Raw genomic sequence first — 24,639 nt, 5'->3', positions numbered from 1 at the left:
CAAAGATATACATTTTAGTGCGATGTCTTTTTTTAATAGAACATGATTACCAGTATTTTTATGTCATAGGGTGTTGGTGAAGCTTTTGTTGGATCTTTAGCTTTCCTTCTGATTTATTATGAAACATTAAGATTTGAAGATAAAGTAAGAATTGCATGTGAAATTGCCCGTGAAACAGTGACTAAATTATCTGCACAAGATAGTTATCCATTCAGAAATGAAATCGCACATTTACTTCCACATGATTTCTAAAGAATCAAATGATTTATTTTTGTTTATTTATTTTTGCATGATTGCATTGCAAGTAGTTGCAATACAATCATGTACCTACATAATTAAATTTTTGTAAAATAAACAATTTTATGAATAGCAGGTGCTTGTTCATTTATTAATCTAAATAAGTTATCCTATTATAATTATAGTAGTGAAATACACACTACTCTCATCATTCACCATTCTCTCCTATCCCTGACCACTCCTCCTAAATTCAACCAACTGTAAGGTAGCGAGTGTTTCCCCTATTCCTCTTCAGCTGCCTCAAACACAAACTTAATATTTTCAGTCCCTCATCTCTTTAGACCTTGCTGAAATCAACTCAATCCCACCCATTTTCTTTTGTATGTTATTTTATTTAAATTTACCAATTTTTTTCTACTGAATCCACTTCTTAGTTTTTTATCTGCTAGTAGTCCAATCATATTTCTGGTCATTGAGCTTACACTTGTTCTTAATTTTTGTATTATTTTCTTTGACAGTGTTAGTTTTACAACCATAAAGGTAACTGATACCTTTCACACATTGAATGTTTTATTTTACATTTCTACATCAGATCTAAATATATGCTACCTGTATTTGTTAGATGTGCTTAACCATCCTGCCCATCTTTCTCAATTCTCTTAATACATTAAGTCGATGAAATTCTTAACATTTTTTACTTCTTCAACATTTCCTGTTCCTTCATAATTGAAATGCATAAGTTTTGTTTTCCTTCAGTTTGTCATAAGCCCCAGTTTTTGAGTTTCTTCCAATAATTCTTTCATCATTTCACTTAACTGTTCCAAGCATCTCCTAATCAGTAAATTTTAGGGTACTCAGCAATTTTCACAGGATATCAATAAAATTACAATCTAATGTAAACTTAGAGTATAGTGTGCTTGCACCCCCACACTAGCTCAGAATCAAATCGTAATGCGCTGTGCTTTAAGGGCTGACTACCTATCAGTATAAAGCCAATGGTTGTGTAACTCTACAAAACAGAATAAATTACCTTTAAAATGAAAAAAAGTATGTCTAAATATTAAACCTTTTGTAACAAAACCATGCAGCAGATATAAATATGAATTCCGCATGTATGATTATTTACTATCTCAGTAGTTCAGGCACTTCCACTAACCTGTACACTTGCTGCCAAGCAGGGCTCAGCAAGTTTGCAAAAACCAGTGGCAGCAGTACTACCAAACCTTAGAGCTTAAGAGAAACAAGATTATACCAATCTCTGAAGAGTTTGGACCACTCCTTAATATGATTGATTTCTCTACCACACATGATTTGTGTCTTCATCACAGCCTTTTTATGGCACGACATATGACAAAACAACACTGCTTAATACTATACATCATTAATTCAATGCATACCTCAATGTTTAAAACTGATTATTTTCAGAGTACACACAATAACAAGTGTGCAAGTGTTAGTAATGGCTATAATCATTTATTAAAAATAAATATTTCAAATACGTTAAAATTGAATGAAATATATTTTAAAAAAATAATATAAATATATATATATATATATATTTTAATTAGCATTTATTTAAAATAAAAATTAATGATATTTATTTTAATTAACACTCATTTAAAAGTTAATATAGTTTATAAATAATGAAAAGAAAAAATGTAAGACGTTTGTTCTGTTTTTACCATTACTAAACATTTGCATTTTTTATACTAACAAAATATTTACTATCTACACAACTGCACTACTGCAGTCATTGAACTTCAACTACATGTTATGATGAACATAAAACAAATAAATCACATGACACAAACGTGAGCAGAACTCGGCAGCTAAAAATATATAGCCACTCTCAAACACCAGCATTATATGCAATTAAATTGCATTACAAAAATAAGGTTATTAAAAAAAGAGATTATAAGTATAGGAGACGACAAATTAACTTTCTAGTAACATAATGATTGAAGTAGAAAAAATGTATCTAAACTCACAATTTGAAGGGCAGTTCAATACTACTCTTACTACTGTCATCTAACTATTAAACAAAGACCAAGAAGCATTAGTAACACCTGCTACTAAGCATAAAAATAGAAGATATATAGTTCCTTTACTTCTAAAAATACTATGCAATTAATAATGAAGTATAACATCAGCTGGTTAAAACTGAAGGCAATAAAACCTTGTAAATTTCCACTATATCGTAATTAATAATCAATTAGCTCAGTCTGAGGATAAGAAATGTGGCAATTTAACAGGATATAAAAAATAAAACGATACAAGTAAAGGTCTTATAAAATACTGTAAATCTTTTAATTTGACACATTAAAAATGTGTAAAAAAAATAACACACATCATTAAATGGTGTGTGAATAAATTACAAAATGACAAAACTCTCTGTATAGATATTAACAGTTGAATCAAAATGTTTTCAATATTGTAGACACTGTTAAAAAATATTAATACAAAAATTCTTATATAATATTTCTCTAGTGGGTATAATCACAGATAATTTGAGAATACATTTATAAATTAATAATAATTAAACATAAGTTTATATATTATAAATATTTTTTCTTAATGTACATACTAATTTTTACATTATAAATTATTTATTAACATAATAAAAATAATATATGTATTGGACCAGAAAAATAAAAAAAATATACAAGTCTTTAATCACAAATTTAACTCTACTATGACAGACACAATTAATCAATGCACTGTACCATAGGCACACACAACTAAGGCAAGACACCTGAATGCTTGATAATAAAAACCATGTATTATAAATAATTATATAACAATAATAATACTTTTATACAAAATTAAATGAGTGATGCGAATATTAAATAGTTAAACAATATTATATATTTCAACATATTAATATCAACTTTACATTACATCAATAAAAAAAGTACTTCGTGAAGTAATTTATAAATGAATTATTTACTTGTAAATTAATTATAGAAAAGGAATATCTCTTCAAAAATATTAATATTGAGTAGTTTAATTTTTTAATCAGTAAGTAAATAAATTCTCTCAAACTACAAATACTAAAATAAATTTTTTTCAGCTGACCACCTGTTAACTGGAATAGCCACCAACTGGATAAAAGAGAATTGTAAGGAGAAAATTAACTATGAGGTTAATATTTGCATGCACTAAAAAACTTGTTCACTTACTTTAAATATTATAAAAACAAATACAAAAAACCAAATGCAGTATTAATACTGTTAATTATTTAGTGAAAATACCTGTTTTTCTCCAGTTTATTAACTGTTATGTTTTTAGAAATTAGTAAATATTATAAGTGGAAAAAATTTCATTAGTAAACAGATGAAAAGTTGGCAATCATCACAGAAAAAACTTCCTATTAAAAACAAGAATGAAAGCCACTTTTAGTCACTACTCTCAAATAAAAACATAGTAACTTGGTCTATACAAACATTATTTTTTTTTATTTCATAATTTTATCAAAAAAACTGTATATCGAGGTAATTTATTTTACTATTAGTAGTCTGAAAGAAGTACAGTAGAATTTCTTTAAAACAATTTCTAAAACAAAATGTTATAATTTAAACAATACTTAATATTATTTGGGAAAATTTTTGTTTTCTTAACATCCTTAGAAATACATTAAAAAATTAAATAAAAATTATAAAAATATTACAGAATGGAGTTTAAGAAAATTTACTTTAATAATATGTGAAAACAGAAGTGATTGTAATTTTTTAAGGTCACAATTATTATTAGCTGAGCATCAACTAAATATAAGACTATAATAACAATCAATAATCTCTTTATTCAATAAATTAACTACACAATGAGAGTTGAAAGGAAGAAACAGCAAGGATGTAACTAAGCACAGATCAAAGTGAAACCAACTTTGTGGGTACTGAATCCGGACTTGAGAGATCAACACATGATGAATTTCGCTGCTGACTGGAGCAAGAAGGTACAATTGGTCCAGAGACAGGAGTTAATCCGGTACCACCTTCCATTAGAGATTCAAAATTAAAAGGGATACCTGATGTCGGTGTCGTTATAGGTATGCCGACTTCAGATGCTGGAACAGTTGTAACTGGTTTTCTAACATATGCTGATACAGGAAGCGAATTTGGTCTAGGTCGAGTACCACCTTCAGCTGGTTTTTTTGGGGCAGGCATAGAGTTTGATGGTTCTTGCTTAACAGTTACTGGTATTCCTCCTAAGAGAACTTTTTCTGATGACTCTGATGAAAATGGTTTAACATCTGGTGGCGATTGTGGATCACCTAAACGGCAACAAGATTTATGTGCTTCCAATAAGAATTCCAATTCTTCTTTCTGCATCTGAAGAGTCTGAATTTCACTCTGCAGACTTTGTTTCTTTTCTTCCAAACACTCAGTTTCCTGGAATAAAAATGTTTACACTATTAATCAGGAAATGTATAGAATTTTATTTATGATGTAAAAAACTTTAATAAGAAAAAAAAACATGGTTGCGAAGTCAGTAGGTATAATCATGCAACAATACTTCATGCTATTTTTAAACAAGGATGGCATGTAAGTATCTTGTGAAGAACATATTTTTATAAAAAAATTTCATTACTTATAAAACACACTACCTCGATAATCACCAAAACATTAAAAGTATCTTAATTAAATTAAAAAAATTATACAGAAATTAATTAAATTTATTTAATTAATTTTAAATTAAAATTCTACAGAATTTTTCTACTTTTAAGGGAAAAATCTTTCATATAATATTAATTATAACAAAATACATATAGAACTATTATTATTAATCAAAATAAATGTAAAAAGTCTAATTACTAATACATAGTAGTTACAAGAAAAATTCTCCAGTTCTTTATAATAGATCATACAGAGAAAATAATCATGTTTTAGCGTAAATTAAAAAATAAGATTTTTTTTGCAATTATCTTTACCAAATATATTTCCCAAATTTAATCACAATAATAAAACAAATAATTAATTCTGTATTGTGCATAAGCAAAATGATGACAAGGAATCAGTTAAATTTAAATTATGTTGCAGTAGAACCTAAAAGAAATAAAATAAACTTTTGGAATATTAATTTGTAACACTAACAGGTATCAGTAATCACAATGACAATCCACAGGCTCCAGTAATAAATTAATTAAAGCAAATTTTCAAATAATTAAAATGCAACAGGAGATTTTATATATTAATTTAAATGACTTCCTCTATGAATCATGAGACCTTGCCAGTGATGAAGGGGCTTGAGGAGTGCTCAGTGATACAGAGTAGCTGGGCTGAAGGTGCAACCATATCAGAGAGGTATCTGTTGACAGCAAGACTAAGGAATGATTCCTGAAAGAGGGCAGCAGCTCTTTCAATAGTTGTTACGGGCGTAGGTCAGGAGGACTTAAATGGCTGTATTGGTATCACTCAATCTTCTGAGTACTGTGCAGCTGAAAGCAATCGAAAACTACACATACTTTTTTTACAAGAAAATGAAACTCTGCATTTTCATATTAACAAAGATGGAGGGAGGTGCCTTCCTTCATTAAATATTCCGGAGGTAAACTAATCCCCCATTCAGATATCTGGGTGAGGACTACTAAGAAAGAAGTCTCTAAAAAATTAAAAAAGAAGTCTAAAAAAGGTTGGCAGGTTAGAACATTTTTTAAAGAGGGAAATGGATAGTTTAAATGTAGATGTAGTAGGAATTAGTGAGGTTCGGTAGAAAGAGAAAAACGACTTTTGGTCCATTGATTTTAGAATAATTAACTCAGCTTCAAATAAAGAGCAGGCAGGAGTAGGTTTTGTAATGAACAAAAAGATAGGAAAGAGAATACAGTATTTCAAAATGCATAGCAATAGAATCATTGCAACAAGGATAAAATCAAAACCTAAGCTGACGATTGTTAACATCTATATGCCTAAAAGTGCCCATGATGATGAGTTAGAGTGTGTATATGAAGCAAAAACACATAAAAAGTGATGAAAAATTTACTAATAGTTGGAGATTGGAATCCAAGCATTGGAAAAGGCAAAGATGGAAATATTGTGGGTGAATATGGGCTGAGCAAAAGGAATGAAAGAGGGGACCAACTTCTGTACAAAGTATAATTTAGTAATTGCCAACACCCCATTTAAAAATTGTAATAGAAGAATATGCACATAGTAAAAGCTACATGATACTGCAAGGTAAGGTAGACGAAATAAAAGTATGAGAGAATGTTAAAAAGGGAAAATCAGCAGAAGCAAAATTAGGCAGAACAAAGAGAACTGGTAGAAAACCTTGGATATCAGAGGACATAATGCAGTTGATGGATGATCGCAGAAAATATAAGAATGCTGGTGAAGAAAGTAAAAGGAACTATGGACTATTAAGAAATACTATAAACAGGAAGTGCAAAAAGAAGAGAAGAACTAGTGAAAGAAGAGTGGATTAAAGAAAAGTGTTCAGAAGTGGAAAGAGAAACAATCGTTGCCAAAATAAATGGAGCATACAGGAAATTTAAGGAAAATTTTGTAGTACATAAATTAAAATCTAATAATGTGTTAAACAAAGATCGTACACTGATTTATAATATGAAAGGAAAGGTCAATAGGTGGGTGGAATATATTAGTTATATGAAGGAAATGAATTAGAAAATGGTGTTACAGAGGAAGAAGAGGACGAAAGGGGAGAAACAATACTGAGATTTGAATTTAAGAGGGCATTAAAAGATCTGAAAATAAGCAAGCTCCTGGAATAAACAGAATACCTGCAGAATTTCTCCGCAGTGGAGGTGAAGAAGCAATAGATATATTAAAGAAACTGGTGTGTAATATTTACAAAAAAGGTTTCTGTCCAACTTAAAAAAAAAAAAGACGGTCATGTTTAAAGGTATAAGTGTTATTGTCATGATGCCAAAGAAATCAGAAACAGATAAATCTGAAAAATACAAAACAATTAGCTTAACTACTTACGAATCAAAAATCTTAATTAGAATTCTGTACATAAGTGAGAAGAGGGTGGAAGATGTGTTAGGAAAAGAAAAATTCGGTTTCAGGAAAAGTATAGGGACAAGCGAAGCAATTTTAGTACTCAGATTAATAGTAGAAGGAAGATTATAAAAAAACAAACCAACATACTTGGCATTTATAGACCTTTCTTTCTTTTTCCTGTTTAGCCTCCGGTAATTACCGTTCAGATACTTCAAAGGATGAATGAAGATGATATGTATTAGTGTAAATGAAATGTAGTCTTGTTCAGTCTCAGTTCGACCATTCCTGAGATATGTGGTTAATGAAACCCAACCACCAAAGAACACCAGTATCCACGATCTAGTATTCAAATCTGTGTAAAAATAACAGACTTTACTAGGACTTGAACGCTGGAACTACTGACTTCCAAATCAGCTGATTTGGGACGATGCATTCACGACTAGACCCATCCAGTGGGTTCATTTATAGACCTTGAAAAGGCACTCGATAATGTAGACTGGAATAAAATGTTCATTTACAGTAACCAAACAGCAACAGAATAATTGAAGAATATAAGGAGGAGGCAGTAATAAAAAAGGGAGTCCAACACGGATGTTCCCTATCCCTGTTACTTTTTAATTTTACATAGAACTAGCACAGTTAATGATGTTAAAGAACAATTTAGATCCGTAGTAATAGTACAAGGTGAAAAGATAAAATTGCTACAATTTACCGATTATATAGTAATTCTAGCTGAAAGTAACTAAGATTTAGAAGAAACAATGAATGGCATGGATAGTTCTATGCATGACTACCGCATGAAAATGAACAAGGACAAAACGAAAGTAATGAAATGTAGTAGAAATAATGTAGATGGACCACTGAGTGTAATAACAGGAAGAGAAATGATTACGAAAGTAGAAGAATTTTGTTACTTGGGAAGTAGTATTACTAAAGATGGACAAAGCAGGAGCAATCTAAAATTCCAAATAGCACAGGCAAAATGAGCTTTCAGTCAGAAATATAGTTTGTTTACATCAAAAATTAATTTAAACACCAGGAAAACATTTTTGAAAGTATATGTTTGGAGCTCAGCTTTATATGGAAGTGAAAATTGGTCAATCAGAGTACCTGAGAAGGAAAGATCAGAAGCTTTTGAAATGTGGTGCTATAGGAGAATGTTAAAAATCAGATGGATGAATAAAGTAACAAATGAAGAGGTGTTCTGGCAAACTGATGAACAAAGAAGCATTTGGAAAAATATAGTTAAAAGAAGAGACAAACTTATAAGGACACATATTAATGCATCCTGGAATAGTCACTTATACCAATATTGGAGGGAAAGATAGATGGGAAAAATTGTGCAGGTATGCAACATTTGGAATATGTAAAACAAATTGTTAGACATTTAGTCTGTAGGTGGTATACCAAAATGAAATGACTGGCACTAGATAGTGAATCTTGGACAGCTGCATCCAACCAAATGACTGAATTAAAAAAAAATTAATGAATATTTAAAAGACTAACGCTTGATGAAAACATAAGTGTATGTATCATAATTTAATTAACAGTTACTAAAAATTTTCTTTTAGAATTTCAAGTAACTTATAATTTGGAGAATTTCAATTCAGTATAATGTCAAAACAGAAGAGCGAGTACTTAAAACCATTAAATCCCCTGTAAATGGAGTCTTTGCATTTATGTAACAGTTATATAATTTACTAAAATGGTAATAAAAAAATTAGCATTAACTGAAAAATCATAATAAATGATAATTAGTTTATATCGTAATATCTTTTATATATATATATATAATTTTTTTTTTTAAGTTTTCTTTATTTCATTTAATTCTATAATACTTGAGATATCATATTTTTATATTAATTTTTAATTTTGAGTTTAATAAGTAATTTAACACTAAATATTTTATAAAAAGAAAACATCTACAAGTGAAGATGCGCTATTACAGAGATTATATAAAAAAATAAGGTGTCACTTTATTTTATTCCATTCTGTACTTGGGTGGATCAAGTTGAATCTATTTTATATATACAATAATTAAAAAAAGTATCTACCTCTAACAATTCATTAGTATGGTCTAACCGCCTCTTGCGACACCTAGCAGCAGCTAGTTTGTTTCTTTCTCTCCGAATCTGACGTCTTTCTTCCTCTTCTGGAGATATCTAAGAAAAAAAATGAATAAAATAAAAATTAATATGAAATATAAAACATCCAATATTGGCATATTATCCAATAAGAAAAGATACATTCATGAAGTATCAAAACATTTATAAACTCAAATAATATCAATGGCCACATACAGAAAGAATTATTTTCCAACAACCAATGAGGCAACTGTTGTCACTGGCCTGGTTATTACTTTATTGTATAAAATAACTATACAACATAAATAATAGTACATACATATATTATACAGCTATATGAATATGAGAATCAATTTTCATTAAAAAAAAAAAAAAAAACCACTAATTTATCAGTTCATATACTACCTCCTTTCAAATTAATAACACAAATTAAAGACATATCCAATTTTGATAAAACAAGGTATTAATGACGACCCTGTTTGAACTTCTAAATATCGTTAAAAAATCCAGGAGACATAACTCCTGTTGAAAGAATGACTTGGGTAATGCTGTATATACATCTCCTAATTGCACAATTTGAAAAATATATGACATGTCTTAACATAACCCATTTTACACAGCATAATTTATTTAATCTAACAATACTTTTTTATACTGAACAGATTTGAGAACACTTACAAATTGCAAACAAATAAATATTTTAAGAGAAAATTAATGAACTGACTACAATTAATAAACCCATATGAAAGATACTAACCGATTTATCCCTATTAGGTCGTCTACCACCCATGTTTCTCCGTGTTGGTGCCGTGGTGGTGTTTGTGTTAGAAGGCGTTATATTCCTTAAGGTTTCAGTTGGAAGGGCTGATGGTTCCCCAACAACTGTGCTTCCCCCCTGCCAACTTCTTGTATCTACCAGACTCATGAGTAAACCGTTACCTGTGCAAACAAATAATAAGCAATATAAGAGTACTGCAGAAAAACATAAGTCATTACCATAAAATGAAGTTTTTGGTTTTTTAGAATTAATATTTTCAGATTACAAAAAAAGGGGGGGGAGGTTCTTAATTAAACAACAGAAATTTTTAACTATAAGTTCAATCCTTACTATTTATCTGATAACCAATTTGAATAATTATTTTTTTATTTACGCAGGAACTTTATATTAACTTTTCTAGGAGTCATATTATAACTGTTTTACAGTAATGTTACATGGAACTTAATTTAAACTTAAAATTTAATTTCTACTGAAAACAATTTGAAGACATTTTTTGCCACCAGCATCATTCAATATTGGGTAACCAATTTACATCCAGATACGTTTTTAATTGAAATACTTGTTTCAGAAAAACTGGTTTGTAAATTCTGGAAAAAATAACAATAAAACATTTTCTGCATTCCAGAACACCTTAGCTCTCGCCCTGCAGCAAACTCTTTTATCTTGTACCACTAAGTTCTTTTAAATAATTTTTCAAGCTGCAAACAAATGTTTTTTTCATAGGGGCACTAGAATAATGGTTTTTAACCTTATCAATATTTGAAAAAGAAATGAAAAAATGCAATACTTTTTTTAAATATCTAAAATACCTTTTTTTTTTCCCCTTTTTTCTCCTTACTTCCCCGGGCCGGGTATCCATTCAAGTATGCGCAGCCCGGGAAAGTGTCCTTTAAACTCAAAGGAGGCCTCCCCACCCGCCGGCTGTATGTCCGGCACAGCAGGACAGCCTCCCCGGTTGGATCTTTTGTTTTAATGTGCCTGCCTCAAGCCCCCCGACAGAGAACCAGGCCCGACAAAGCCGTCCCTAGCCCCCGCCGAGGGAACTGGGTCTCGGTCTTTACATTACCCAGTTGTTATGATCCCCAAACGAAGGAATGATCTTCTCATAGCTGCTTGCCTTAACGAAAATATTAAACTACTAAGTTACCACAGGGCCTCAATGGCCTCTTAAAAGGTCTACATCATCTTTAGCCTTTATCACTATCTTGGCAAACTCCTCCATTTTGTTCCAATTGTCAGTGGATCGCAGGAGAAAAAGAAGCAGATTCTCCGGATTTAATTCTTGCAGCCCTGCACGTCGTCTATGTATAGTCCATCTATTACAGTAGAACAGAGCATGTTTTTCCCATATAGGTGCAGCATACAATAATACAGAGGTTAAAGCTGAGGCAATGACCCGCCACCTAGATGCACGTGGACTTCATGTCCAGCCAACAATCTTATTAAAGCCTTTGTGGTATTCTCGACCTCTTTACATTTCTGTGCGAGATGAGGACTAAACTTTAGAGCTGGGTCTATAATGACACCGAGATATTTTGTTACTGCCACACGGTCTAGTCTACGATCGCCCACGCGGAGATTTAGGTCTCTGAGTCGCCTTCTTCCAGCCAGAAAAATATAGTGACATTTATCTAAAGACAAAGATAGTTGTCGGTCCGAGAGCCAGTTATTAACCAATGTTAGCACTTCATTACCGGCAACTTCAAGGTCGCGTTCAGTTTTGGCTTCAATTAACATAGCCATTAGATATTATATATATATATATAGGCATTTAGATATTTATATAAATATCTAAAATACCTAACTGTAAAAAACACTACTATTTCAATATCTTTAAATGTTTGTTTTTGAAGTTGTTGCTAAATTAAACTTTAGTAAGTTATTAACAGTTATCTGTAATTTAATATAGAATTCAGACAGTAAAAATTTGAAGCAGAATAATTGAAGTGTTATTTACATATACATACATACACACACACACACAATAATTAGTTTTTTAAATCAGTTTTCTTTCTTAACAATTTTGTTTTATACATTAATTAACCTTATTCACAATACGTAATTTAAAAAAAAATAAATCGTAAAAATTACCTTGTGTTGTTAATGGTTTCAAAAGTGGTGGTTCAAAACCAGCCTGGTTCTGATGCGATTCAGATTGGCACTGAAGTTCTATGAAAGTCTGTTCAATATTTCTTAATGTTGTAGGTGTAAGAGTTGGAGTTGTTCTTGTAGGGACACCACAATTCAGTCCATCCAACTGTAACAAATAAAATAAAAGTAACTACTTCAGTTCAATATAAGAAAATTCAGGAATCTATTATACAAACAAATGTAGATTATATAACTTTAAATCAAATGTAATGGTTCAATGAAATACATTGTTTTTCCAAAATATATATCTATTTTATCAAACAATTAATTAACAGAAAATGTTAAAGAAAAGGATCACTGATGCATACTGATAATTTGTGTAAGCTATCATTTACTTTGCTTGATCTGAAAAATAAAATAGGGAATCCTTCATGTCATACCGTACTACAGTTTATCCCATTGACACACATTAATTTAGTAAAATAAATCCCTTTTTTGTCCGTATCTTCCTCTGTACTAATTAATTTCAAAAACATCAACAAAATTCGGCACAATCCATCAAAGTACAGAATAAGAGCTCTTACCCTATCCTATAATTTTCTTTTTTCTTTTCTATATTTCAAAAGCGCATTTGAGGAAATTCCTCAGAATCAGTTAATTGAAATTAAAAATTAATTACACATTAAACTTAATATTATTACATATATGACATAATATATGCAGTAAAATAATTAAAAATCTTTAAAAGCATTAATTTTTTAAACATGTTTGTGGCCAGCCACTAAAATACAGCACAATCTTTAAATGTTTTTAAAGATTTTTAATTATTTGACTGCATATATTATGTCACATATATAATAATATTAAGTTCAGTGTTCTATTAATGTTTTAATATGTAATTAATTTTTAATTTTCATCAACTGATGAGGAACTTCCTCGAAAGCATATTTTAAATATAAAAAATAAAATAAGGAAAGAGCTCTTTTTGACTTTGTATTTTGTTGGATTGTGCCGAATTTTGTTTATCTTTTGAAATAAATATAATGGTATGATATGCTTTTTATTTCACTTGCTAAACTGAGAAAACAAGTAATGACTTGCACAAAGCAAAATCTTTATAATAGATATTGTCATCTCTCGGGTACATCTTCAATCTTCTGAGGTTATCTTATACGTCTACAGGGGAAAAACAATAATAGATCTCATAAAGTTTTATTAGAAAAAAATTGGAAGTGGCATCTAAATGGTTTTTTTTTTCAGGGTAATTAATCGGAATCAGTTATTTTAACCGCAGATACCACTTTATGATAACAGAAACATATCCATCCACAAATGAAATAAATATTATAAGAATAATATATTTTATCGTCCATTATTCTAGAGTTGAATGTAATTCTAATCAGATATTTTACAAAGTTTTATCCATTCACAATTTTAATTCCAAGGGTTGATTTGACTGCTTTATTAATTCTTAATTATAACGATCACTGTTAGCTCTTTCTATACACTCTAATTTCTTTTCAAGAACACCCAGATGAGTTTTGTTGGACCTGATGTAAGACACAAGTAGCAAGCATCCCATGCCCAAGCTTAGTTGGGAGATTAAAACGGAAAGCTACTTCCTGATATCTATATAAAATCAAATACGTAATTGTACACTAGCATACTGAACCTGCTAGAATGTAGGAGATATTCAGGCATAAAAATGACACAGCTCACCAAAGGGGCTGGTTAAATCACCAACATCAATCACTGAGAAACTAATTCAGATTGATGCCTCTTGATAAAATGATAGCATGTATATGATAGATACAATGATAGCATCTATCACAATAAAATGGAATAAATGCTGTAAACTCTTCATACTTTGAAGAAAAGACCACTGATCAAAAAGGTACAAATTAAAACTATATCCATTAAAAAAATAAAATAAAATTGGATACAACTGTTATACTTTTGGTTTAGGCTTGTATATATAAGAACAAAACTTCCAGGCAGAAGGTACACAGAGTAGTATCATTAACTCATCTATATATAACTATGTATTATTGTTAATTTACTTTATATTCTTTAATTAACAGAAGCATATTCTTTTGTAAATATTTTACATACTTTTTTGATTAATATAATTCTACAATAGAAAAAAAATTATTCTTTAATTTTCTTCTTTCATAGAATTATAATCAGCGAAAAAGGTGTGTGCGAGTGTAAAATATTTACGAAAGATTATGCTGTCATTTTTCCTTAAAGAAATTTTCCCCAGTCAAGCCAAATGACAGAGTTCAATGCTCCCAAACACTAAATCAAATTGATGAGGTCAATGATGGCAAAACCCATTTTCTGAGATATTGCAAGACATACCTTGAATTCTAATTAAGTATAGTTTCTTTTAAATGGATATTTATCCTCATATTACTGGTGTAATTAGATGAGAGTTCAGTTAACAATAATATCTCAGAACAACTCTGCCTCAGACTGGACAAATCCAAAAACAAAATTATAAATTAGCTTTTAACTAATAACATAGCATAATCTGTTATGATGAATCAAGAAACTAGTATGCTAATTCAGATATAGGATTGCTAATCTTAAATCACTAATTGAGAAAAAAAATTCAAACTGTTAATTGGGCTTATCAGTTTATAATTGACTATAAACTGTCCTTTAGTTGAATTTTTTTGAACAGTTTATAGTTGACTATAAACACAGAATAAAATTACGTATGTGTATGCTCACATAATTTGACACCATACCTCACTATTTGACTTTCTGTATTTTATCAGTTTTTCGTTTTTGCTGTGAAAAATTTCGCAAACAAATATCTTTAGTCCAGTGATTCCCAAACTGTGTATCACGGCGCCCTGGAGAGCTTCATAATTAATTGAACCAAGAAATTTATAATTATTATTTTAATGTTAATAGAGTACAAAAATAATGAAGATACACGAGTTTTATTTATTTTTATCTTACAAGTAGTCGTATTTTTACTTAAGTGTGGGTGCTATGGAAAACTTTTAATTAAAAAAGGGCACTGCGACTCAGAAAGGTTTGGAAACCACTGCTCTAGTCTATATAATTTTTGAGTTCCTAAGTACATTCTCCACACTAATGAGTCTACAAGACAACAGGTGTGCACTGTTACAGCTTTCAGACTATATACTACTACTAATTGCCAAAGTAAGCAAAGGGATAGGCAATAAATTTCAGTGTAAGTAATTCATATATATAAAATTCAAAGCACACAAAACGAGATGCTTTTTCATTTAACAGAGCCCAATTTTCATGTGTAATCAGTTATACGAGGCTCGGCGGATAAATTTTGAAAACTAGAGTGCTGCAAAAGGTACTATCGAGTTGGGCGTGGCAGCACATGATAGCTAAAATCTCTCTCTACAACCCAGCGATAATGCGTTGAAATCCGTTTACCCATTTGTTTTCAGTTGTAGTAAAAATGGAGTCAAGTACGGTCAGTATGTCAATGCGGTAAAACAGCGTGCAGTGATCAAATTTTTAATTGCAGAAAATGTGAATCCTACTAATATTTTCCATGGTTTAAAAGTGGTTTATAATAAAACTGTTGACTGGAGTACTGTGAATAGGAGGGGAGGGTGAAATTTCGCTAATGAGAAGCTGGTAAAGCGACAACTGAGAACGCACCTCGCAGCGGACCAGTTTCTGTGACCAACGAGAAACATCGAAAGGAGGTGGACGATTTGCTTCAAAGTGACCGGCGAATCACCAAGAAACGCATCGCAATTCAGTTACGCATGTCTAAAGAATGAGTAGGCTATATTATCGAGCAATTGGGTTACCATAAAATCTGTGCACGATGGGCACCGGGCAAACTTTCTGGTGGCTCTCTGCAAGCTGAAGTTTGAGCCTATTCCGCATCCGCCATACTCGCCGGATTTGGCTCCGTGCGACTTCCACTTTTTCCTTCATCTCAAGAGGGATATCAAAGATCAGATCTAAGTCATTAAACCACCGACAATGAGGTGAAGGACGACTCTGTGACCACTTGGATCCGAGAAAGATCGCCAGAATAATTTCTCAGTGACGGAATGCAAAAACTGTCACACGTTGGGAAAAGTGTATCAGAGTAAACGGAGATTATATTGAACAATAAATACTGAATTTTGTAGCTAAGGTATTGTACTTTTATTTAATTCAATTATCTCTTTTCATTCCTATGCTACGCATATATTAGCAAAATTTATCAGCCGAACCTCGTATGTAAATTCATTTATATTACAATTAGAAATTTGGAAACTAAATGTAAAGATAAATTTTTTTATGGAAAAATAATTGACGAGTGTTTCATTATTTAATAGGCTAGGCTAATTGGACCACCAAAGAATTAAATTGTGATGAAAAAATAATTTTCCAGAATAATATACCAAACAAAAACCAGTTAACTTTAAAACCATGTCATTACAATTTTTCCCTACGCATAAACAATGTCAGTACTTACGTAACAGTCCGTCGTCGACCAATAAATTGCAAACTTTTGAGTTATTGTTAATATCATCCGATATAACTATTATATTTATTTTTTTAATATAATTTAACCCAACTTAACCTACGCTCGCTAACATTGAGTAACTAACACAGTAATGTTTTGGGTATTTAAATAATAAATTTCGTAATTTTTGCAATTATTTATTTTGCAACTATTTAAATAATCAAAACAGTACTGTTAATTAGTTGAGGTTAGCGGGCGTGGGTTAAGTTTGGCTAATTTATGATTGTGAGCAACGCTTATATGTAAAATGTGTTAAGGATCCCGTAACTTCGAAGTATTTTCAAAGTTACGGGATCATTATGGTTATGGTCGACGGGCTAATACGCAAGTACCAAAATTTGTTTATATAAGAAAAAATCATGTATTTTTAATACCGTACGTAAAAACAAGTATAATGGAGTAATACAAATAATAATAATATACAACAGCGCGTATTTTTTTAAAAGAAAATTAACATTTTTATTTTATAAACAAAGGAACTACGTGTATAAATAACTTTACAAAACGTAGTAACATAGTATTGCAATTTACACTTACAAATACGCAAATCATAATAATTAAATAATTAATGATAAAATAACTGCAAAAATTATTTTAGATATATCTAGTGTTGAGCAATCAAGGTGACGGTAATACAGTAAAAAAAAAAAAAAAGCTGGCGGAAATTCCAAAGATGCTGCGCAAGCGCAAACTAATGCATGACTCATACAGTCACAACATAGCGCGAGTATTGCGTCATCTACTGCGAAATAAACACAATGAACATTTTTACAAATATATTATAACATTATTAATAACAACAACAGCTAAAACCTCACCGCAGAAAATAACATACTCCAATTCAGGCGTAGGTTATTGTAGCATTAAAGTGAAGCCAGTTTTTATTTTTATTTAAAACAGACTGTACACAACACCCTAGTCCACTACGGTCACGGGCTAGGTCTTATTCAATCAATAAAAAGCTAGACCCCTTGCCCTCTTTAGTTGGTGTTAGATACAAAACATGATAACACCAGACCGTATATAATAGAAACAAGCGGGATTTTTTTACCACAAACAAAAATAACTTTGGTGTCGGGATTACATTAACAAGTAATTATATATTTTTAAATATTTATTATAAAGCAATTTAAATAGCAGAAAAAATATATATACTCTATAATTAAGACACTTTATAATGGATTTTAGTGTTTTAACATTTATCGTTTGGTAAGATAAGATTTTTTAAGTACACCCGTCATTGTGTATATAAAGATAACAAGCATTTGTTCTTAACATAGCTAAAAAAAAATCACTGAAACGTGATCAAAAAATTCAAATATCAATAAATTTATAGCATATAAAATTCTCACCTACGTTACCGCATTTATGAAAATTATTTTCAATATAAAAAATCTTTAAAAAATTTCCACAAAAAAATAAAATAATTGTTCAAACGACAAAACTTATGTTGCACAAGTTGTACAATCAAAAAAAGGGAAAACACGTTTTACCACAAAGGAAAACGGAAAGACAACTATCCCTCTCCAAAGTAGTGTCATGTGATTATCCCCACCCAAAGTTAACAATTTAATTCCAGGAAAAATAACATGGAATATGTTCCCGGAACAATATTTATATTCCAGCAGAATCTTTGACCTAGAAAGTGTCCTTGTGGGAAAACGTTTCTTGTTTAAACGAACTTAAATTTAAATGCGTTTTCCTTATTTATTTTTTAATATTAAAAAAAATCAAGAAATATGTTTCGTAAATCGTATCGGATCATTATAATTTTCTAAATGCACTTTAAATCAAATACCAGGCAATTAAGTTAAATATTAAAAAAGAGAAAACCGAATAAATATTGGAGAGCAATTTAATTCCAACTATTTTTACATATTATTTGCAACGATTACAGGAAAATTCTCCCGAGACCCCCCTCACAACTATCCAAAGAACACAAATAAAAACATCGTTTAAAAGTTACTAAAACTGAATGTGAACCAAAGTCCCACATTATATGGGCTGATATTATTCTGACCTCTGTACCTTTTTTTTATTTTAACCTGGAAAATATGACGTTAACAGAATATTCAGTTAAATTAATTTTTAGCTACTTTCATTTTTATAAATAAAAAAAAAGTTATATTAGTACTAACGAAAGAGGCCTTAATATTTTTATCGTCAACATTTCTAATCTCATACATAAAAACTTAATCATTGGTCTAATCACGATTAATTGATATTACTTAAATCATATAACCATAACAAAAATGAAATAATAAACAAATATTAACACTTATTATAATACACTGTACTGTACTAAGCTATTTTATTATATTTTTCTGAATAAATAAATAAAAATAGATTCAATTATCCGTATATTAAAAAAATTTCATCTTACCAATTTTTTGCCGTTATAACTCGAATCCGAATACATTGTAGCAAAACAATAATCGTCTTTGTTTGAAAAAGTTGAAATACCTGGCACTAACTGAGACATTAGATAATATTATAAAAATTAAAACTTATATTGATGAACTGTAAACGAACACAGCACAAAATTTTATAGGGAATGTTCAATACAAACTACTCAGTAAGACCAAATCAGCAGAAGTTGGAAGAACCAATGTTGCTCGATCAAGACACTAGCACAGTCTGGCGCCGCAAGGTCGCGTGCAGTTGACGTCATTCTGCGTTCAAAGGATGACGTCATGCTTATTATTTACGCGTGAAAGTTTTCTTGGAACTCCCCAACCAACCATAATGTTATAACAAAGAATCAGGCCGTTCATTCTGAAAATCGTTTTAAAATTCGATGAAGGCACACTTAATTTCTCAACAAATCTTCATTTTATAAACTTTTGCTTAGGCTTTTTTTACAGTTATCCATGATTTAATCAGTACGCACAATAAAATTTAAATTATTGTTAAAAATACCGTATTTATTTTATTTTACTTCGTTAATATTAATATGTTATCAATAATTACGATTTTAATATACTACAACGTATCCCTCTTTCAAATTAAACAAATCATTTCATAACATTTCACCCAAAATTCTTTTACTACCAACAAAAACCGTGAATTGAAAACATACTTTCTGAAGTACATCTACAAAAAATAATATAACCCGGTTGAAACAGTTGCGTTATGATGTTTTGCAAACGCTAATTTAACAAAACATATAATACTATTTAGTAAAAGTTAAACCTACACGGCGTTGGCAAACGCGTACAGATAATCTGTTGCATACTAAGTTGATAACTTATTAATTTCAGATTAAAGTCACACAGGAAACAAACCTTAAAATTAGTGATAATTCCTATTTTAATATATGTACACTGTGTCTTTTTTTTAATAGCTTACCAATACAACTGATCCGTGTGTAAATTAAATTAATAAATATTTTTATACTTTAACAGTGTAAGATCATAAATTAATCAATTTAATTTATAAATAATATACCAACGGTGCAATGTTGAGAAAATTTAACCTAAATTAATCAATTTTACAACTCATTATATTAGCGTATTGTAAAATGTTGAAGAATCAATTATATCAATCGTAGAAATGAAAATATAATTTTTAATAAAATAAATTAGGGGTTTACATCTACCATTATTATAAATCAATTATACAAAAGGTGGAAAATGTTTATTTTCTTCAGTAGTTGAACTGAACTCTTAACGCTGACAAACACTACTTTGATTATTTTTAAACATTTAGTTTTTTTATAATTTTTTATTTAGGGGTCATACATACTCTTTGTCCGAGAATTAATCACTAAAGAGGCTGCACTACACTAAAACTAACCATACGTATTGCGTTAACGAATGCTTTGTCATGTTACAGAAAAGACCTATAAATCTAACGAGAAAATACTCTTCTCAACACAGACTGACCGAAATTATTCTAAATAATCATTTAAATACGAAATCTTAGACAAAAGGGTAAAGTAAAATAAAAACTAAACTTTGGTCAAGTATAATGTTATATTGGAAACTGACGACTATAAATTCAACAGATGCTGATAAAAAAGCACATTCTTATTATGTTTAATTGAAAAATATAATTGTTACAGTCTTAATGAATCAAGAAAGAGGAGAAAACTAATTAATTGCAGAAATATTAGTACTTTTCACAAGTCATAATAGAAACTTTTCATTTGATAATTAAAATTGCGTGCATTTTACTATAGTTTTACCAAGATTTGGTAATTTTACAATACCACGTGAATTTGTAACTATAATTTAATTATTATTTTTAATAATGAAGTATGATTTTTGAGTTATCTGATGAAAGTGAACGACCGGCAGTCAGAAATGATGGAAGCGAATTATTTCGATTAAATACAACATGTACTTTCTAAACCTTAAGTTCTAAATATTTTTTTTTTAAATAATCCTCATTTTGTAAATCAGACCACTGAAATCAGCAAAATGACGCCGATTTTCGCACGATACGAAAATACTCCCCAAAAATTATTCCCTACATCGTATAAATAAACATCATCCCAGTTGAACATGCGGTATTATGTTGTTGCACGACAAAACCATCCAAATTCACAGGTACGCCGTTAAAATTATCCACTGGATTTAGGCCTAATTATGATCAGGAAAAATCAGTTATCTAATGGTTAATACTAGTACTGACTAGTCCAAAACAACTGAGCAAAACGCTGCAGAACAAGGTCAGACCAGATATGGAGCAGAAGCAAACGAACAGATTTAATTTTAACCAGGTCTTCAAGAAAAAAATTAAATTAAATTCCACAATCTATTTTTCTAAGCGAAATTACAAAATAACTGTATCGCAAATAAAAATAGTTAACAGCAATCGCAGGAAGGCCTCTGAGCTTAATAAAATAAGTCTTTGTACGCAAATTCGTACCACTCAAGCGGTAAGAACATTTCAATTTCAGTGTCAACTTATGTAATTTAAAGGTCGTTTATTGTACTTTTATTCTTTAACTTACAGTTTCTTTAAATATCTTTTATATTTTTGTATTAAAATGTTTTTATTTATTTTTTGTCTTCAGTTATTTGACTGGTTTGATGCAGAAAACCCCAGTCTAGTGCCAGTCGTTTCATTTCGGTATACCCCATACATCCTACATCGCTAACAATTTGTTTTACATATTCCAAACGCTGCCTGCCTGCACAATTTTCTCACCTACCTGTCCCTCCAATATTAAAGCGACTATTACAGGATGCCTTATTATGTGGCCGATAAGTCTGTCTCTTCTTTTAACTATATTTTTCCAAATGCTTCTTTCTTCATCAATTTGCTGCAACACCTGTTTATTTGTCACTTTATCCATCCATCTGATCTTTAACATTTTCCTGCAGCACCACATTTCAAAAGCTTCTAATCTTTTCTTGTCAGGTAATCCGATCGTACCAGTTTTACTTCCATATAAAGCTACGCTCCAAACAAATGCTTTCAAAAATCTTTTCCTGACATTTAAATTAAGTTTTGACAAATAAATTATAATTCTGACTGAAAGCTCGTTTCGCCTGTGCTGTTCGGCATTTTATATCGCTCCTCCTTCGTCCATTTTTAGTAATTCTACCTCCCAAATAACAACATTTTTATAAGTTAGTTTACATAGCAAAATATGATGACATGCACACTAACAGTACACTGTACTGTATTGATAACAGTACACTATAAGGCATTAAAATTTTACTTTTAAAATGTTTTATTATAATTTTACACTGGTTTATAGAGAAAGAGGTGTGTGTGTGTGTGTGTGTGTGTGTGTGTGTGTGTGTGTGTGTGTGTGTGTGTGTGTGTGTGTGTGTGTGTGTGTGTGTGTGTGTGTGTGTGTGTGTGTGTGTGTGTGTGTGTGTGTGTTGGGCACAACTACTATATTATACCACGCGAATAATATATCAACTTTAACTGCTGGAGCAAACTGAGGCAAAAAGTAACAATACAACTTTTTATGGCATATTGACAACTACTAGTCAATACGAATAAAAAAAAGAACGAGTTTTATTCTGTTTCTAACTTCAGGGCATGAAACAACTGTGCGTTTCAGCTACAGTGAATTAACAGTGTGCTATAACACTGCTTTGCACTTGGCCTACATGGGATTTGACCACGTAACAATTTATTTTTTTCTTTAACAACACCAGATAATTATTCCCCTTTCCTTATTATTCTTTTACTGAGATTTTTTTATAAGACTGAACTAAATATTAAGTACGTAAAAAAATTCTACTACATATAAACGCCAAAATGCATCATACTTGTAATGGTCACAGAAACTATTTTAAAAAAAACCTTTACCTATGTCCTTCCTTTTTTTTAAAAATAAGATTAACCTGAGACGCTAAGTATAAGTATCTTTACTGTGGTACGACAATTTCTGTGGATCCTTCTGTTACACAAATTCAATGTTTATGAATTACGGCATACAGACGACCCTGAGTTAATTAGCCTAAAAATTTTAGTAGGTCGCAAAAAAAATACAAAATTTGTTTTATATCCGGTTATCTTTTAAGTAAATTTTACATTTATTTTTCGACAATTCTTAATGTAAAGATCGATACCGAGCACGAAAGGGAAACAAGTTAGAACCTGTTTAACAACTTATAATGATAAATTACATTAATTTAACTGCGACTACTTATTTCAATGTAGTTAAAAACAAATGTTTCCGAGAAAAAAAATTGATAATTGGCAAATTTTAATGCACACTGGAGATCAAAGTTGATGAAAATTTTTTTCCTAGTTAAGATATATTTGCGAAGTTTTTACAAGTCTTAAACATAGATGTACTCGGAGAACTCTACTTGCAAATCTTATTCTAAATACACTTCTATGCTGTAACCCAAACTGAGCCTTCAATCGATTTAAAATAGTTTGCTTAAGCACTTTTTTGGTGATTTTTAGCTCCCTCTCCTCCTTTGAAACTTTTTAATTTTAAATATGGATAAAACCGAAGCACTGTACTTCTCAGGTAGAGGTAACATAGCTGATCGCGTGGACAGAATTCCCATTAATGTTAACGATAGTATTTCTGTTGCCCACAAAGCGAAATTTCTGGGCGTTTTACCAAATGACAAGTTCTCGTGCGATGATTACATTGGTTTCACTTGTAACAAAATTAAACTCTACTATTTTGAATCTGAAGCGCCCTAAAAAACCACTAAACTTCTATATAAATGTCTAGATATATCTTCGTATAAAGTATAATGTTATCTCTTGGGATTCTCTCAAAAAATCAGAATAAGATTTTAAGATACAAAAATAGGCTGTAAGATCATTATCTAACATCCATAAGTATGAATCGTGCAGATCTATATTTAGAAAATTAAATATGTTAACTTATTCTTGAATTTATATTTATGAATGAGCAATCTTTGATAAAAACAATGGTAATTATTCTTTCTGCCTTTACAAAATCAGATAACGGAAATGTTTTCGTACTAGTCAACACAGTATTTGGAAAAAGGGACTTATTATGGTTCTGTTAGCATTTTTAATAAATTACACAGGCATCTCAAAAATCTTTCCACCAATTTCTTTAAAATAAAAGATTTTCTTTTACGGAAAAAATATTTCTCCGTTGAAGGATTAAAACAAAATATTTTTTTTTTTCTGCATCCTGTTCACTGTGTACTCAAAATAATTTTCAACGACGGCTTCTGAATTGTGAATTATTTGGTAGTAACTTTTTCTATTTAATGTATTTACCTTAACATAATTTCATAGGTTTGTAATTAAATAATTAATTCAGTTTTAAACAGGTCTATTTTTCATATTTTAATCTTTTACATTTATAATCGATACTATTGACGTGATCAATATAATGTACTTATATGTTCTGTTCAGAATAAAAATTAATTAATTTTTTACTTCCTTGTACGAAGTATTGTGATCGCGAAAAATTTCCATTTTCACATTTCAACGGAAATATCCATTTTGACTAGTTTCAGCGTGATGTCCGTACGTATGTATCTCGCATAACTCAAAAAC

General features: G+C 30.3%; 2 protein-coding genes across 3 annotated transcripts in view; one reads left to right on the top strand and one right to left on the bottom strand.

Moving 5' to 3' along the window:
* Nucleotides 1-372, top strand: part of LOC142325323 (ribokinase-like) — a 40,674-nt gene extending 40,302 nt beyond the window's left edge. Inside the window, exon 7 of the mRNA XM_075366925.1 lies at nt 70-372. Coding sequence (XP_075223040.1) covers nt 70-252 — 183 coding nt within the window. The 3' untranslated portion in view covers nt 253-372. The remainder of the gene's footprint in view (nt 1-69) is intronic.
* A 2,142-nt stretch (nt 373-2,514) lies between these two features.
* The window catches only part of kay (transcription factor kayak), a 91,220-nt gene continuing 69,095 nt past the window's right edge, over nt 2,515-24,639 (bottom strand). Inside the window, exons 1-5 of one of the 2 annotated variants that reach the window (XM_075366924.1) lie at nt 19,055-19,313; nt 12,150-12,315; nt 10,038-10,219; nt 9,251-9,358; nt 2,515-4,625 (exon numbers count right to left, since the gene is read on the bottom strand). In XM_075366924.1, the coding sequence (XP_075223039.1) occupies nt 4,104-4,625; nt 9,251-9,358; nt 10,038-10,219; nt 12,150-12,315; nt 19,055-19,153 (1,077 nt within the window). In that variant the 5' untranslated portion in view covers nt 19,154-19,313 and the 3' untranslated portion in view covers nt 2,515-4,103. Of the gene's footprint in view, nt 4,626-9,250; nt 9,359-10,037; nt 10,220-12,149; nt 12,316-19,054; nt 19,314-24,639 lie in introns of those variants that run through there. The other variant, XM_075366923.1, reaches the window with a different exon arrangement.

This window comes from Lycorma delicatula, chromosome 5 (assembly GCF_047948215.1).
Source record: "Lycorma delicatula isolate Av1 chromosome 5, ASM4794821v1, whole genome shotgun sequence".
Taxonomy (NCBI): Eukaryota; Metazoa; Arthropoda; class Insecta; order Hemiptera; family Fulgoridae; genus Lycorma; species Lycorma delicatula.
The sequence above is the reverse complement of the archived record's forward strand: the minus strand, read 5'-3'. Positions and strand labels throughout refer to the sequence as shown.